At 33.4% G+C, this 16,269-nt stretch overlaps 2 protein-coding genes across 3 annotated transcripts; both read right to left on the bottom strand.

Moving 5' to 3' along the window:
* Positions 1-3,581: 3,581 nt before the first annotated feature.
* On the bottom strand, positions 3,582-7,290 carry SGP2 (Ras-related small GTP-binding family protein). The gene is made up of 6 exons (XM_020378619.3): positions 6,700-7,290; positions 6,442-6,556; positions 6,240-6,336; positions 6,089-6,128; positions 5,909-5,992; positions 3,582-4,239 (listed from the first exon to the last, which is right to left on the bottom strand). Exons 1-6 carry the CDS (start codon positions 7,036-7,038, stop codon positions 4,075-4,077), a joined length of 840 nt encoding a protein of 279 aa, XP_020234208.1. The 5' UTR covers positions 7,039-7,290; the 3' UTR covers positions 3,582-4,074.
* A 1,611-nt stretch (positions 7,291-8,901) lies between these two features.
* LOC109814237 (glutamate receptor 3.4) lies at positions 8,902-15,044 on the bottom strand. Of its 2 annotated transcripts, none has more exons than XM_020378607.3 (7): positions 14,878-15,044; positions 14,050-14,436; positions 12,027-13,372; positions 11,607-11,884; positions 11,074-11,105; positions 10,569-10,978; positions 8,902-9,559 (listed from the first exon to the last, which is right to left on the bottom strand). In XM_020378607.3, the coding sequence occupies exons 2-7, from the start codon at positions 14,345-14,347 to the stop codon at positions 9,131-9,133; spliced, it is 2,793 nt and encodes a 930-aa protein (XP_020234196.1). In that variant the 5' UTR covers positions 14,348-14,436; positions 14,878-15,044; the 3' UTR covers positions 8,902-9,130. The 2 variants fall into 2 exon arrangements, with proteins under 2 accessions (XP_020234196.1, XP_020234197.1); XM_020378608.3 differs by having other exon boundaries at positions 14,050-14,362.
* Between the last annotated feature and the right edge of the window lie 1,225 nt (positions 15,045-16,269).

The following is a 16,269-nucleotide window of genomic DNA, read 5'->3' as shown; positions in this document are numbered from 1 at the left end:
AAAATAGAGATAAAAATTACATTACACTTTATTATATTTAATCTTATTATATAAGGTTGTTAACATAATTTCTCCCCCAAAAAAAGTCTATTCAAATTAGGGTTAATTTAGTAAATTTATGTCCAGATAAAATAGGGATAAAAAAGACATCACACTTTATTACATTTAACCGGGTTAAATTTTTTTTAAAAAAATTATTTCAAATTTCAAAATTTATTACATTTATTACATTGAAGTATTTCTTATTAAATGGCTACTGAAAAAACAAATCTTCATATTTTAATATAGTATTGACAATATTGAAACTTGAATTTTTTTAATTATAGATACTAATTGGTACGAAATTATGTACAAGTGGTGTTGCTGCCACACAAATTCAGTCATACAACCTCAAAAAATAAATACAAAATGCCACTATCCAAGATCATTCATCATTTCCAATCCCAAGATCTACATCACTCAAGTCATCCTTATCTTCTAATATCAAAAGTTCTTCTTCTTCATTATCTTCAATTTCATCCTTATCTTCTATTATTGATTTTCCCTTACCAATCTTGGCATTCAAGTTTCTTGGACCTATGTAATCAAAAGAAAATAATAAGGTCTAGTTATAATTCCAACTTTCAAGTTCTAAACTAACTTTTAAATATAAATAATTACCTCTCTTTCTTTTCTTCTTTGGAACTCTCTCATCAACACCAAAACACTCATGTACATTCATTCATGAGGCACCAATAGACAAGCAACGATTCTCCTTTTCGGTGATCCACTCATCATCAAATTCAATATCTGACAAGCATATGGGATCATAGGTATCTCCATTCTCTTATCTATTATTTTGCCTCATCTCAAGTTGAAGATTATATTTGACATATACAAGTGCATTTAATCTTTGTTGCTCCAATTGATTTCTTCTCTTAGTATGCACTTAGTCAAATGTACTCCAATTCTTCTCGCATCCCGTGGCACTACATGTAAGACTCAAAATTCTCATGGCCACCTTTTGTAACTCTTTACCTTTTCCACCATAACTCTCCTACCAAAGAGCTACAAAAAAAGTGTATTTAGTTTATAAATCTAGTTATTATTAATTATTATGTATTATCTTTATGATATTTATAAAGAGTAAAAATTAAAGGGATACCCAGTTGTTTCTTATCTCTTGTCCTTGCTGGAACCATTCTTTGAAAGGTTTCATATAAACCAATTAACACTTCACTATCCGAATTGAAGTTCTTGCCATAATGATACCTAACCAAATAAGAAATAAATAAGCTACTAGGCACAAAGAAAATAGTAGCTCTTAAAATGACAATTATTTTTAAATAATTTATCTAGGATTGAGATAATAGGAAACTACATGAAGAGGCCTATGAAGTTGTAGATTCCACCCAGTGTCAATAATTTTCCACACTTTTTTATACCTTGACTCTTGCATTTGAAAGTTTTGAGCAATTTTCTCTTTAGCCCTATCCACTGCTTCATAAATGTATGGTGAGGTTGGCTTTGAATCACCATCTACAAGCTTTAACACTTTCACAAGTGGAATCACGCACTTTAGGCAATATATAATTGATCTCCAAAATCTATCATCACTCAACACTAGGTTCATGACTTGCTTAGCCTCACTTTTACTAGCATGTGGACTAGTAGCCCATTTCTCCGATACAAACATTGATCTAAGAGCATTATTTTGTTGTTTAATGCAATTTAGTGCAAGATACGAAGTTGCAAATCTTGTCACAACTGGTCTTGCTAATTCCTTTCCATTGGAATATTGTTTATACAAATTAAGGACCCATGTATGCCTATATATGTAGGTAGTAATCTTCTTTGCATTAGCAATGGTATTATAGAATACTGGAAGCTCTCCAATCTCCTCAATTTATGCCACAAGATTAGAAGCCCCATCTGTCACAACTTGGACTACATGTTCCCCCAATTTCTTCAACAATGTTGTATAACAATTCAAACATTTTTTCCATCCTTTATCACATCACTAGTATCAATAGATTTCAAAAAATAGTCCCTAAACCCTAAACTATTAACAAGAAAATTAGTTAGTGATCTTCCTTTTCCATTTGTCCAACCATCACACATCAAGGTGCATCCCCATTTCTCCCAATCACTTCTATATTTCTCTAAGCTTTTTTGGATGTTGTCAACAACTTTCTTCAAAAAAGAAACCCTCACCTCATGATAATTTGGTGGCTTCAAACCTCTTCCATATTCTCCAACAACCTTTAACATTTGAATAAAAAGAGGACTCCTTACCAAATTAAATGGTAATACATTACCATAAATGCATTTACAAATTTCTTGAATCACAAATTTCCTATCTTTACAAACTTCATTCATTGTCTTTTGTTTGAAAACCTTAGATGTTCCCTCTTTTCCTTTACTATCCCATTCTCTACATCCAAGCAATCCTCTTTCTTTTTATCTTTAGTTTTCAAGAACTTGACAAATATTTCCTTCACATCATTAGGAACACTTGTGCAAGCAATCACATTTTCCTTTGTTCCAACAAGATGATGTTTCATCTTTGAAATACCACCCTAACAAACATGAAAATATAACTTACATTTTACTTTAAGTCTGTTTGGAGGGGATACTATCACAATAGTTCCAAGTGATATCGGGCTCTCTTTTTGAATGACCCATTTTTTAATGGCCTACCAAGTACCAACAAATAGAAACTTAGACAACAGCATGTGCTGGTTGTTGAGGGAACAACAAAAGAAAAAAATATAGAACAAGTAAAGAGATGGGACCAGCAAGTTGTAGAGGGAATAACAAAGAAAACAAAGAGAGAACAAGTGAAGGAATGAACCACACAACAGGAAGGGAAGCCCTTACCCTTGGGACCACGTTGAACAAGAACCTGAACGAAGCAGAGAACTCGAACTAAGCAAATGGACTACAAAAAGTGAAACCCACTAAGTGGGTCATTTAGAGGGAGTATTATTGACACTTTCTATCTTACTTTTGTTTTTTTTTTAAATCAATTTTTAGGATTTTAGAACCGGGTCATTCATGACCTGGCCTAATTTCAAATGTGACCCACTACTTCCAGAATCATGTGATTTCTTCTTGAATCACGATTTTTCGATTCGCAACACGATACAAATCGTGGAACCTTAGAATTGTATCTTATCATACGATACAAATTGCGATACATCCAATTCATACTACCATGGTTGTGACCATTTTAGGTAGAAACAATGTTCCAACACATCCATATAGTACCTATATACAGTGTGATCAAAAGAGAGTTGAAATTGTCAAAGTTATGCCACACTTTTTATAAATGCTTTCAGAGTACCATGTTTTGTAATTTGAAGTTGCTTGCTCAATTCTCGAATAATTTTCACTAAAATTTGTTCATTATTGTTTGATATTCAAAATCTCATCATTAATGTTAATTTTTAATTGTCGGTTTTTGAATACTAATGGATGTCCATGAAAAAAATCCCATCATTTTTGTTAGGACTTAGGATTGGTTTCTGGATTACATTATGTGAAATTCTATCAAATTGAAAGATCCCCAAGACTTGAGTGACAGAGACAAGCGAGAACCATATGAAATGATAGATTTATTCAGAAGAAGCTTTGCATTACCAGAACTTCAAAACTGGGTGAGAAATAAAAAGGAAACAAAAGGAGATTCTATAGCTTCCTTATCTCATTGTCTATGTTCTTTTGACAGTAACTCACAGGACAATTCCTTAAGAGCAAGATAAGAGCACCAACCATTGACTAATTTAAACTCAATAAACAATAATGCATTTGCCCCCTTCTCTTGTTATGCTTAAACAAACCTTAGTCCTCTCCTTTGTTTTCATTTCTCTTATTTCTCACTTGCCCTTTATTCCTCTCCTTGAAAAACCTTATTGTTTGGTGATGATATTGATTGAAGAGTCTTGTAATTTCCACAGGAATTGACAATTTGACATGTCTAAACCTAACAACTCGATTGCCCCTAGAGTGAGAGATATTAACTCATGACACCACCAGATGGCACCGGTTGACGTTTGATCATACAACTTCAAAACTCTATGTAATGTACAATTTTCAGAAGTCAATGATGGGTTCCCCAACATTTAGATTCCTTTCTACTGTCCATGGTAGGTCGAATAGTTTGGCAGTAATGAACTTGAAGATCTTATTCACGTTGATGTTGTATGTTGCACTGGAAAAGAACAACGTGGCATTGATGGCCTTTGCATATGTTCTTGCCTGTTCAATGTCACACACATCAGACGCATCAAATCTCATCTTCAAAACATGATAATTTTTATTTATTTATTTTGCATAGATTCCAACATGCCTTGCTTAACTTGCTTGTAAATAAATGGGCATGGGAGTATGGTACTCAATGATTATCAAACATGCATTGTTTTATAATGTAACAAGATGGGGTCCATATTTACCAAAAAAAATACAAAAGAAAAAGATATGAATGCTTATATGGGGTCCATATAATAGTTTGATTATGCTTTATATAGGTGATTATTCAACTTGGTTTTGTCGTAATTAACATTATCTTTAACAAGCCTACCCTACACAGAATTAATAGTGTCTGCAAAGTAGTGTTAGAAAATATGGGTTTTCTTTATATGCTATCTGCTGTGATCCCATCAATCCCTTTCACTTGAATCGACGTTGCAACCGAAAATAAATGGTGGCTTAGTCATAAGAATGAAAAGAAAAAAAAAAAAAAAAAAAAGTAGAGGCTTCGTTTATAGTATTAACTAGAAAGTTTCTTAATCGTTGTTCGTTTTTCTCAGTAAAGAATGTACGAAATTGATTAGTCTTGCAAATATCATTCTGCAGGCATTCATGCCTCTGAATAGTAGCACCTTACTGTTAGGTGCTTGAGGTGGTTATGTTGAAATAAAACGTGGTCGTTGCTAAGTCGTAATCAAATTTATTTTTTTCTCCATATGTTATCTAAAACATGATTAGGAATAAAACTATTTGGAAAACGACAGCCAAAAAAGAGCTAAATTTCAGTTTTCAGTTACTTCAAGAAATGAATTTAATTTAGGTTTAATACGTTGAGTTTCATGAGCTTTGAAAATTTTAATTTAAGTCTTTAAATTAAACAAAAAAACTGTAATTGAGTCTTAAAATTTTTGTAACCGTCATAAATGGATATTTTTCTAGCAGTTTCAAAGAACTACAAACTATCAACAAAGGCTAAATTATATATATATATATATATATATATATATATATATATTATATATATATAATCAATAACTCAAATGCAATTTATTTTTTTAGTTTAAATACATAATTAAAAATGATCAAAAATGTTAATGGAACTATTAATGTATTAAGCTCTTAATTTATATACGCTAAAAGTTTTTTAAACGATCATCTAATTATAAATATCCATGTTGATAAGTTTGTTATTTTTTATAACAATCATCGTAAAAGTCATAATTTTTAAGATTAATATAAACCAACTTATTTTTCAGAAACTACTTTGAATGAAATTAATTTTATAAAATTGATTTTGTTTAGAATTAATTTTGAAGTGAAATGATTTGTAATTGGGTGTTTCTATTCTAAAAAAAAATGGTAATAAAATTTAGTATAAGATTTCTAATTCAATGCAAAAGGAAGCCTTCTAAAGTAACTTTAATTCAAAATCAATTCTTAAATATATGAGATCTAACATATACATTTATCTAAATTCACCTTTATATTGTATTTCACCGTGATTGAGGATGATTTTGAAACCAAAATCGAACTTACTCATAAATGAAATACTTCATCAGATCCGGAGGTTCTGTTTTACTAGATCTAAGAACATACATTTTTGTTGTTGGGAGGGAGATCATACTTAAACTTTTTTTTTTTTTTTTTTTTTTTTAATGTTAAACAGTGGAATCCTAACCTGACTGGCGATGGTCCATTGCAAATCAATAGGGAGCTGAATGAAATCATCAAATTTGGTTCCTATCAACACTGGAATCGCCGTCTACAAAAATTATCCACACAGCACCATAAAATTCTCACTCCTCTGCATCCACATGCATACAATTTAAACCATTGGTGCCAAAAAAGATATATGTACCTGGTTCCATTTTCTTGCTTCTTTGTACCATCCTAGGACACTGAAATCAAACCAAACCAAAGGAATTGGTGGACAATTCATCAGCCATTACCAATTGGCTCTTGAAAATGCAAAATTAATTCAAACACCACAGCAAAACAAAGATTTTTACCTGTTTAATGTGCATCGACTTGTTAGATCAAACATAATCAAAATTGCCACGGAGTCCTTACAAGCCGTTGGAATTTGGTCTTCTGATTTTTCATCGCCTGCATGGATATGTAACAATCAAATATAAAATCATTAACCATCAATTATCATTATTTTTGGACCATATCCATCAAAACACAATCTGGGATCTTCTCTCCCTCTACCTTGTACTTCCCAGATACGATACGATATACGTGCCCCTCTAACAACCAATGTTTTGTCCATCTGATTTAGCCCCTCGCTCTGGTTCTGCTCTTTCTCATCCCCAACATATTTCACCTGAAAAACAAATCCAAAAAAAATCAAATTTTTGACTCAACCCATTTCAGATTACACCCAACAGAAGCTAAATATGAAGAAAGATCCATGTTGGTTGAATTATAATTTTTTATATTTTATTTTAAAAAAGGTGATGAACGAACCAAAAAACTGGTTTTTCCAATTTGGCAGTCACCCAACAAGCTGATCTTCAAGGAAACCAAATCAGATTCCAAGTCATGGGTGTGGAACACCGTCGGAGAGGCGGGCTCCACCTCTTCACGGCGAGGCTCGCCGTCGAAGTCCGGCGGCGGCGGCGGCGGCGAGGGAGAGGGCAATGCCGGTGGGAGCATGCTGTAGGTGGTGTTGGCGGCCTTTCTCCCGGAGCAGAGGAGGATGCGGTGGAGGACGCGGAGGATGCAGCGGCGGAGGAGGGAAACGCGGTGGTGAAAGCGGCGGCGGATGGCGGGGGAGTGGGTGTGCATGCGGGCGAACTGGGACATGTTTTAGTTTTTTTGTTAATTTTTGAGAGGAAATAAGAAGAAGAAAGAAAAAAAAGTGGAAGTGATGTTGTGTTTGGGATGGTGGGATGGCCTCAAGTGCAACGAGTGAGGCTCTCAGCCATGAAAATGAAAAGCGAGGTTGTGTGTTGTCTCATATTTTTGAATGTGAGAGGGTGTTTTGGGAATGCCTTTCACTTTTCAGTTACATCTTCCAACGACTTTTGTGCTCTCAGCAACACTACTTTAACGCCACGGTTGACCGTTAAAATATCCACACTCCACACTCCACACCTTCTTTTCTTTTTATTAGTGGCTGCAGTTTCTCTTTCTCTCAGATATATCATATATATATAATTTAGCAGTGGAAGTTCAAATATTATGTATAAACATGTCGGAATTTTATATTCAAATTTTATTAAATTTTATAATGTAAACAATTTGAAATTTCATTAGTCATTATATAATAAGTTTAATTTGTATGCATTTCTTTTTTAAATTTTATAATGTTAAACAATTTGAAATTCAAATTAGTTCGATTGTCAACATGATTATTACAAAAGTTAACAAATTTAATGTAAGTTTATGATTTAATGGAAATGTAAAAGTTATTTATATAAACAGCATATACTATTAATTTATACAATAATCAAAAAAGAAAAGATATATTATTTCCGTCCAAAATAATGGCAATTTTAGCATGTAAAAGAATTTCAAAATAACAAATCTTCTTAACTTTCAAAGTAATGTATTTATTAAAAAAAAGTGAACTTATTTTAATAAAATTATATATCTATTGTTATTCTTAATAGTGTGTAAAAAGTCATTTTAGAACCGAAGAAATTCAGATTTTAACCATAGAGAAAACCTTGATAGGTTCAGTGTATATACTATTTATTCATAAAAGAATTACGAAGAGAGAATTTAATAAGCAATTCTAATTTTGGCTAGAGTGATGGAGAGGCAAGAGAAAGATGCATTCTGCTCACTTTATTCTCCAGAATAAGTTGTGAACTGGTAAGATAAATGAGTACTTGGGTAATTTTCTTTTCCAAAAGATGTTATTAAATGGAAGAATCTTTTTGCACTAGCCTAGTTTTAATTTGTTGTTAGCGACAGACAGTGACTGCTCAATTACCATAACAGGTGGCACTTACCCATAGTCTCGTGCCACCCAAGTAACCTTTGTCTTAACTCTTTAACATGTGTCCATTAGATAATGGTTCTCGTTTCCTGGAGAATTCTGCCTAACTGATTGTGTTTCTTGTAAGTTGACTAAATCTAATTATTAACTTCGACGAGAAATAGTGACATTATTATTCAAGTAATTAATTGAGGGTACTATAAAAATCTTTTCCTTTTTCTATGTTTCAAGTTTGGTGAGTAGTAAAGAAGCTTTTGAGAAACAAGACAACATTATCAAACACCACGTGTTGCCATGGAAAACATGAGTACAATGGTCCCATTTCATGAATCATTTTCAATCTTGTAACTTGGGAGCGACAAACCCATGTATAGCGATATCTCGGAATTATTCAATTCGGTTTTGCAGATTTCATACTTGGTAGATGAAGGCCTTTAAGAATACTTGGAATGATCACATAGGATCATATCAAGCTTGAATTTGCTACTCTTTTTTTTCACTTTTTAAGAGAAACTTTCATTACTAAATAAAGGATCTGTATAAACCAATGAGCTCACGTTAACACTACTAAATGTCACTTAATAAATTGCGCGCATTAACACCGTATGCTGCATTGAGCATAGTTGATGTTGATCTTGAAACCCATGCAGATATTTATGCTTATAATGATGAAACTCAACTTATAAGAGGACCACCAAAAGATTGGAAAATGAAGCATGCAGTGATGGGAATTGCGGTTAGGGTGCTTTTTTCTTCTCAACCTTTTTCTAAACAAGGGTACAAGCTAAAGCATGATATTTTATTTTCAAAATACTATTGTAGTGACATTATTGCTGTCACAATTTCCTTGTTAAGAAGGAATGAATTTACCTTCACTAGTGTAGATTAATTTGTACCATCACTATATCTAAGGTAGTCAAAAGGAGAAAAACAAAAAGATGCACCAATTGGTTAACTAGGTGATGTAACCGAATGTTCATCAAAGTTCTGGCTGTGTCTCCTTTTTTTGTTTTTCCCTTTGATTTCTGACTCCCTTTTATCTACAAATTCTATCAAGTTCTTGAGGCTAGATGTTCTGCTAGGACGTCTAGACTTGACTGGTTGAATTTCCTCATCAATCTTCCCAGGCTCAGCGCTGAATTTGTTGTATTGACAATACACTCTAATAAAGAAAACAATGAGAGCAATGGCACATGCAATGCCACATATAAGAAAGAGGCCCCAGAAGCTTGTCAGAGCTAGTTTGTTTGAATTAGCAACGGTTGTACACTCCTCTTTACTAAGCCATTTGTCATGAATCTTTTGCAGGTCTCCATTCTCGGAGAGTTGAAGAATGGCAGTTGACAAGTCAATAGCAAGAGGAGAGTCCCTCTGGAATGCCTGTTGTCAGGGAAACAAACATGAGAAGATGAGAACAATATCCAACCATGTTTGGAAAATCCTCACAAGATATTATAATTAAAGGTATAGACACAACAAGCACACTCATGGTAAAAGAACATTCATGTGTGGACTTGGATATACTTTGTTTATTTGTTTATGTTTATTTCTGCATATGAACAGAAGGTGTCATCATAAAAACATTATGTAGCAAAGTACAGGTATGTTAGGAGTTATAAGGTTGGATGGTGGTTTGGGGGAGGGACATTGGGTTAGAGTGATATGGAGGGTGTGGGTTTCAATCTCCTTACTATCATAACAATTAACAATTAACATTTATTAATAAAAAATAAAATAAAAAAAGTAAAGATATATTTGAATAAATTTCTCCAAAAATACTTATAGAAAAGAAAAATTGAAATAAAATTCTTCATAAGTTAAAAATAAAATTTTAGAGAAACTAATAATAGGAAAGAGTTTTTGCAAATTAATAACTTATGAACAAGTTAATTTCAACTTATAGAAAATCTTATTTTATTTTTCCTTCCTATTTTCCTCTCCTAAACAAGAAGTTTCCTAAACAAACCCTAACTCAATTGATGTTTGTCTGGAAGAAGATTTAAAAATGAGATGATATATTCTGTACTCTAGTTTTATATCCATTCATACAAGAAGAAACCATTTTTTTTTTTTTTTGGAAAGTTACCTTAATTGCAATCACCCCTAGCAACTTTGTATTCTTAAGGATATTCTGAATATTCATCAATCCAAACAAAAATAATTGCTAAGATAAAATCTGCTATTCTTAACTTAACCCTAAAAAATAGTTTATAAAATAAGAATTGTTTCTCATTTATAAACTTTTTGTTGACCTTATTTAGTCAAAACGAGACTTAAGTTTTCTCGATATAATATTCTCTAACAAAGAAAAAAAAAAAAGGTATCCTATTTATTGAATGGATGAACATATAGAATCCTGAACCATAAACATGCAAACAGAGATACTTACAAATCCCCAGCCACTTTTAGTGAACTCCTGCCCAACATTTCTGAACTTACAGTTAGTGCTGGACATCAAGACCTCAATATAAGGAAGCTCATCAACAATTGCCATAACCCCTCCACCTTTAGGGCCACGCTGAAGGGCATCAACATATTCCTCCATGGTTTTCAACGTAACTATCCTAGATTCAGCTATGTTGAGCTCATCTATCAGATACTTCCGTGCAAATGACCCATCTTGAATTCCAATAGGTTGAGTACTAGAGATCAAGCTGTCAATTCCATCAATTTGAGATGACAGTTGCTGCACAGTGAGGATAGATGTCAAGCTAGCTGTGTAGCTTGAATTTATGATCAACACCACAAAGAGCCATATGATTAGCACCAATCGCCCAAGTCCACTCACAGTGTTCTCCCCTAAATTAAAGAATTTCATCATGCACAATACAAAATAAGGATTGTTACAGGTAAAAATTCAAGAGGGTGTGAATGAGAATATATAGGGTACATACTGTGTGAGAAAAACATTGTTGAGAAGCTAAACCTGCAAAAAAAGAATTCGTTTATGAAAAAATATTTGAGTTGATGTTAAAGTCTTCCTATACGGGAGGGAGGTCGACTTAATACTCTTAAGATTATGTTTTCAATATTAAAATAATATTTAATTAATAAAAGTTATATTTTATAAATCTAAATTAATCTTTAATTTTCAATTATAAGATATTATATGAATCATGATAATGCCTTAAAAAAAAAAAAGTAAGCCTACACACCTCGTATTTGGAGTCAAGGCACGAGACTCGGATAAAGGCTTATTTGTTAAGGATTGGGAGATTTGAAATAATATATTAGCACAGTCGAAGAAATAAAATTACCTCTTTGACTAACAAACTACAATCCTCTATTGTATATGATGTGATATGATATAATAAAAAAGGATAGCAATGGCACAACCTTGCAATAAACAGGTCCATCACAAAGAGGCTTTTATGATCTACGAAAAGATTCAGATAAAAAGGCTTTCAAATGGTCAAAACATACTTACCAAAACACTGTTATAAGTTGTTTCCTCGGTGAACCACGGAACTCAGGATTGAGCCGGTGCTCAAGAATCCACACAACAGTTCCAACGAAAAGAAAGAAAGCACCAGTGACACACCACATTTGAGTAGTGAATGGCTCAAGGAAAGACCAAGGGCTTGACTTCTGCTCCACAACAGGAACAACAACAACAAGCCCTGATGGCATAAAAGGTTGAGTAAAATCCACAATCCTTGTCCTATTTGTGACAATTGCAACATCTCCAACAACTGCATCGAAGTTCTGAACAAAGAAAGGGCCAAGTTAACCAAATTTTGAAAATCATATCAGGGAAAGGACCAACTTTCCATATTATTGCTGCATGAAGTCCATTTTAGACCATACATACATTACCAATGCTAACATAAGATTTATAGAAACTCACATTCTGTGCAACCTGTTCCACAAGCTCGTTGTAGTCAGGATTCCTTTTACCATTTCCATATAGCATATATTGTCGTGGGACGGGATAAGACAACAAATTTATGGCTGCTTCGAAGACATCTATACAATAGCCATGTACCCCTGGGGGGTCCTTGTCTTTAGCAACAAAGTCCTTGTAGCTCACTCGGTTAGGCACTGCTATCCTTAGTGGCCGTCCATTGTTTGGAAACACCCATCCCCTTGGCGTAGTTGTTGTCTCACCAGGCCATATCACACTGTACACTTGTTGATTGCTCATCAAAGACGTGTTGGATGATTTTTTCTCATATAAACTTTCAGGAGCTATAACTGAAAGACCAGTGTGATTAGACCAATAACCAATTCTGCGGGATCCAGTACCACCAATATTTAGAATATCATAAGCTGGATGAACTAAATTCTTGTCCATGTCAAACTCAATTTGACCACTCACACCAGTGAAGTTAATTCCCAAAATTGTCCGGAGAAATTCTGGACCACCATCAAAGGTACGAAGTGACGATAGCTGCAACAAGCTTCCATTTGTGTCATGCAACTTAGGGTCGCTTGAGAAAGATATATTTCCACCTTCATTGAGATAAGCATCAAGGGCACGAGCTGCTAACCAAACAGAATCATATGCATAAAATGCATAAGAATTGAAGCTAACGCTCTCCCTGTCTCTTTGGCTTTTCAACCTGGAGAGCAAACTCCTTTTGAGATCAGTATCAGGAATGTGATGGCGAAAGGCCACAACCCCTTGTAAGAGATCCATTGTGTCAGAGTCAGGTGTATCAAAGGAATCCAGCACTGAAGGAAGCCAATGTGTTGCAATCCAAACATAGCCACTGGTCATCATTCTTAGCCTCTTGGCAATAGAGAAAACAGCTAAACCTGAATCAGGATTCACATGAAGAACATAGACTCGCGATTCCATTAAGTTAACTTCATTTAACAAGTCACTGATATCACTTTCTGTGGCACCAGGAGTGAAAGCAGCCTTGTAAGAGATCTTGGCGCGTTTCTTTGACAGTGCATCACCCAATACAGAAATTCCATTCCTTCCATTATCATTGTCTACATAAATGGCTATTACCTCCTTCCATCTGTAATAATCAATAAAGTCTGCAACTGCAAACATCTGAAAATGGTCGTTCTGGGTAGTGCGGACAAAATATGGGTATTGTAGAGAAGATAGAGTGGGATCAGTTGCCCCAAACGATAGAAGAGGCACATGGAGTTCATTTACAACATGAGAGATGACATGAGCTATTCCAGATGATAGTGGACCAACAATAGCAACCACATCATTCTCCATCAGCTGCAGAGCTACATGATCAACAAGATTAATCAAGCATAATGATTTTGGTTCGATAAAGATTCATTTCAAGGTGTAGATAATCAAGCAAAATGTGGCTTAACAAGATTGGTAGGCAAACTTAAAAAAGAAGTATTTCAGCAATAAACAATGGATATGGAGGGTCTTAAGTGAGTGGTTTGGAGTTTAATTTCACATTATAAAACTAGTTTGTCACTTAAATAAATAAATAAATAAATATATATATATATATATATATATATATATATATATCACTAATTGATATAAAATCTTTAACATAGTCTTTAATGTCGAGAATTGAATATCTATAAGTGATTTAATATTAACTTGATAGCAAATGACCTAATAAATTCAACAATAATCAATAATTACTGAGATAGACTTTAATATCATCTTATCAAGAGAGACCATACTACATGAGAAGAGCTAATCTTAACTAGTTAACTACATATGTGTGGTCAAAATTAAAGTAAAACTAACCTTTACCATTCACATAGAGTTGAATGGTAAGATTAGTTCGTCTCACATTACAGGGACAATGAGAACATGAGAGGTAAGAAGAATTAATCTTGACCATACAAAGATACATAAGTTGTCAAGCATAAAGTCAAGTAAAACCAATTGGTGAAAGAAATAGCTGCTGAAACTTCCAAGTTTTGGCAAATACCTTCCATTGTTCCAAGAAACTCACTGCAATTTGTATTATGTAAAATAACTTGCAGATCAATGCCAGGGAGAATGGTCCTGATAGAATTAACATCACGAACGGCAGCCAAAATTGCAGGTAAGGCCGATCTCCCAATGACAGAGTTCACAGTAAAGAGGGCCCCAAATTTCACAACCTTGGGTCTCGAAGAAACAGTGGAATTCACAGTGGTAGGTGAAGAAGGCTCTTTCCTCCCCAACACTTCCAAGGGAATCCACAAGCAGAAAACCAAGAGGAACAATGTTCTCCCCATAACCATGCTTCCAATAGGACCCTGCTTCAAAGTAAGCAACTTTCAGCTTCAGTTCTTCAGCTTATACCACCATTCAGCACAGAGAACTATAAGCACTAGTCAAAGTGCCAAAACCATTTCAGGAACAGCACAAAAAATAAACAAAAGTAAGCACCATCATAGTTGGTTAAAGAAGAAAAACACATGACTCCATGAACCCAAAGATTCTAAAAAAGTAAGGTGTAGGGACTCATCCATGTTGGGGGGAGGGGGGAACCCAGAAAAGTAGATTCACTATTCAGCACCCAACAGAAAAATTCATGTCCATTCTTTTGGTGATTCTAAATATACATATGTGTGAACCACAACAGTCAATTGTGCCCAGAAACACCAAAAGATAAGCCACTGAAACCATATAAAATGATAGCTGTCCTGGAGAAGTTAAACCCACATGTCTAGTTTATTAATAATTAATAATAATATTAAAAAATCAATATAGTATGTGTGTGACAGAAACCTTGATAACACGTTAGGAAGAGGAGAATATCTGATATTACCTCAAGAACGGACTTGTGAAGGGATTAAAAAAGGTTGGAACAGAGCTGTTCTGAAACATTGGAACATAACCAACTAAAAAGGCTAGTTACTGTGTCTTAGTTTCAAGTAAAGAATCATTCACTCGCTTTCAAGCATATTCATTTTAAACTTCGTACTGCTTAAAGAGATATTTGCCATTCAGACGACGGAATCAACGTGTTCATTTATATTTCAGTTTTTGCAGTTAATTTTATAACAAGGATCGGATTAAATATTTTTTTAGTTTCTCTAATAATTTTTTTCTCAATTTTTTTTTAGTTTATATAATTTAAAAAATATATAAAAAAAACATTATTTTAATCCCTCAATTTAGCATTGATCATTATTAGTGATGATATTGATGATTATAACAATATTTTTTAAAAAAATTATAGACAATTTTTAAGAACTAAGATGTCGCAAATGTTAATTAAAAAAGATGTATTGGTCAATAGCAGGCAAAAAATGAAGTACTTAAATTATATTAAAAGATTAAAATGATTTAAAAATGATAAATAAAATATTTAAAATAGTAACACGTGAATGAAGACAAAGCATATATTGGTAGGAAGTGAAGAGAACATCCTCGTGTCTTATTTTCCACAATTGCGTTGGAATCTTGCATGGTGCCATGTTGGAATTCAACCTTCCACAAAAAAAGGACAAACTCTCTTTCATTTGTTTGGGTAACACTCGTTGTATGAATTAAAGACTAATAATTCTAGATAGAGAAATGTTATTGTCTCGGAAATATTTAGCCGAAAAATCAGCGGACTCAATTAAAAAGTGACTTCTGTCAATTCATTTAATGTTTAATTAAAAAATTAAATGTTGTTTATTACTTTTAAAGTTTGGTCTAATAATACATGTACACATTTAACTTTCAGTCCCTTCACTTGAAAATTATTCAAGTACTGGCTATAGTATTTTACTAACTTTTTTGTTTTAATCTTTGTCGTCACCTGTTATGTAACAAGGGTCACCTGTCATGTTCTTATCTCTTTTAACAAAAATGTTGTATCATCTGAATCTTTCTAAACATCCTTGTAGTGTTGACATCCACATCAAGGGCCAATCTACCTTTGCCAAAAGCGTTGTCATGTCCTTGTGATTGTCGTCATAAACTTCGTATGTGTGTGAACGTGTGTAACAAATAAAGTGTGTGGTTGTGGATCCTTAAATTTGGAAAGAAACTATATTCTAAAATATTAAATAAATGAATATTTAACAATGAAATATATTGACAAATGTCAAAATTTTAATGGTTCGGATGAGTAGTGGGCCATTCATTTTTGGAAGAATTAACATTTCTCTTTAATATATGATGTTTATTTATATAATGCTTGGTCGGAGGGAATAATTTTTTTATAAAT

This window comes from Cajanus cajan, chromosome 8, assembly GCF_000230855.2.
Source record: "Cajanus cajan strain Asha chromosome 8, NIPB_CcT2T_4, whole genome shotgun sequence".
Taxonomy (NCBI): Eukaryota; Viridiplantae; Streptophyta; class Magnoliopsida; order Fabales; family Fabaceae; genus Cajanus; species Cajanus cajan.
The sequence above is the reverse complement of the archived record's forward strand: the minus strand, read 5'-3'. Positions and strand labels throughout refer to the sequence as shown.

What these genes read in the sequence shown, in the direction of transcription:
- SGP2 (XM_020378619.3), bottom strand. Translation starts at nt 7,038, where the DNA reads ATGTCCCAGTTCGCCCGCATGCACACCCACTCCCCCGCCATCCGCCGC. An exon ending in TCGTATCTGGGAAGTACAAG is followed by an intron (nt 6,337 to 6,441) that starts GTAGAGGGAGAG and finishes ATATCCATGCAG; the next exon opens with GCGATGAAAAATCAGAAGAC. An exon ending in AATGGACCATCGCCAGTCAG is followed by an intron (nt 4,240 to 5,908) that starts GTTAGGATTCCA and finishes GACATTGAACAG; the next exon opens with GCAAGAACATATGCAAAGGC.
- LOC109814237 (XM_020378607.3), bottom strand. Translation starts at nt 14,347, where the DNA reads ATGGTTATGGGGAGAACATTGTTCCTCTTGGTTTTCTGCTTGTGGATT. An exon ending in TGGAACAGGTTGCACAGAAT is followed by an intron (nt 11,885 to 12,026) that starts GTGAGTTTCTAT and finishes TTCTTTGTTCAG; the next exon opens with AACTTCGATGCAGTTGTTGG. An exon ending in CTAAAAGTGGCTGGGGATTT is followed by an intron (nt 9,560 to 10,568) that starts GTAAGTATCTCT and finishes CCCTGACAACAG; the next exon opens with GCATTCCAGAGGGACTCTCC.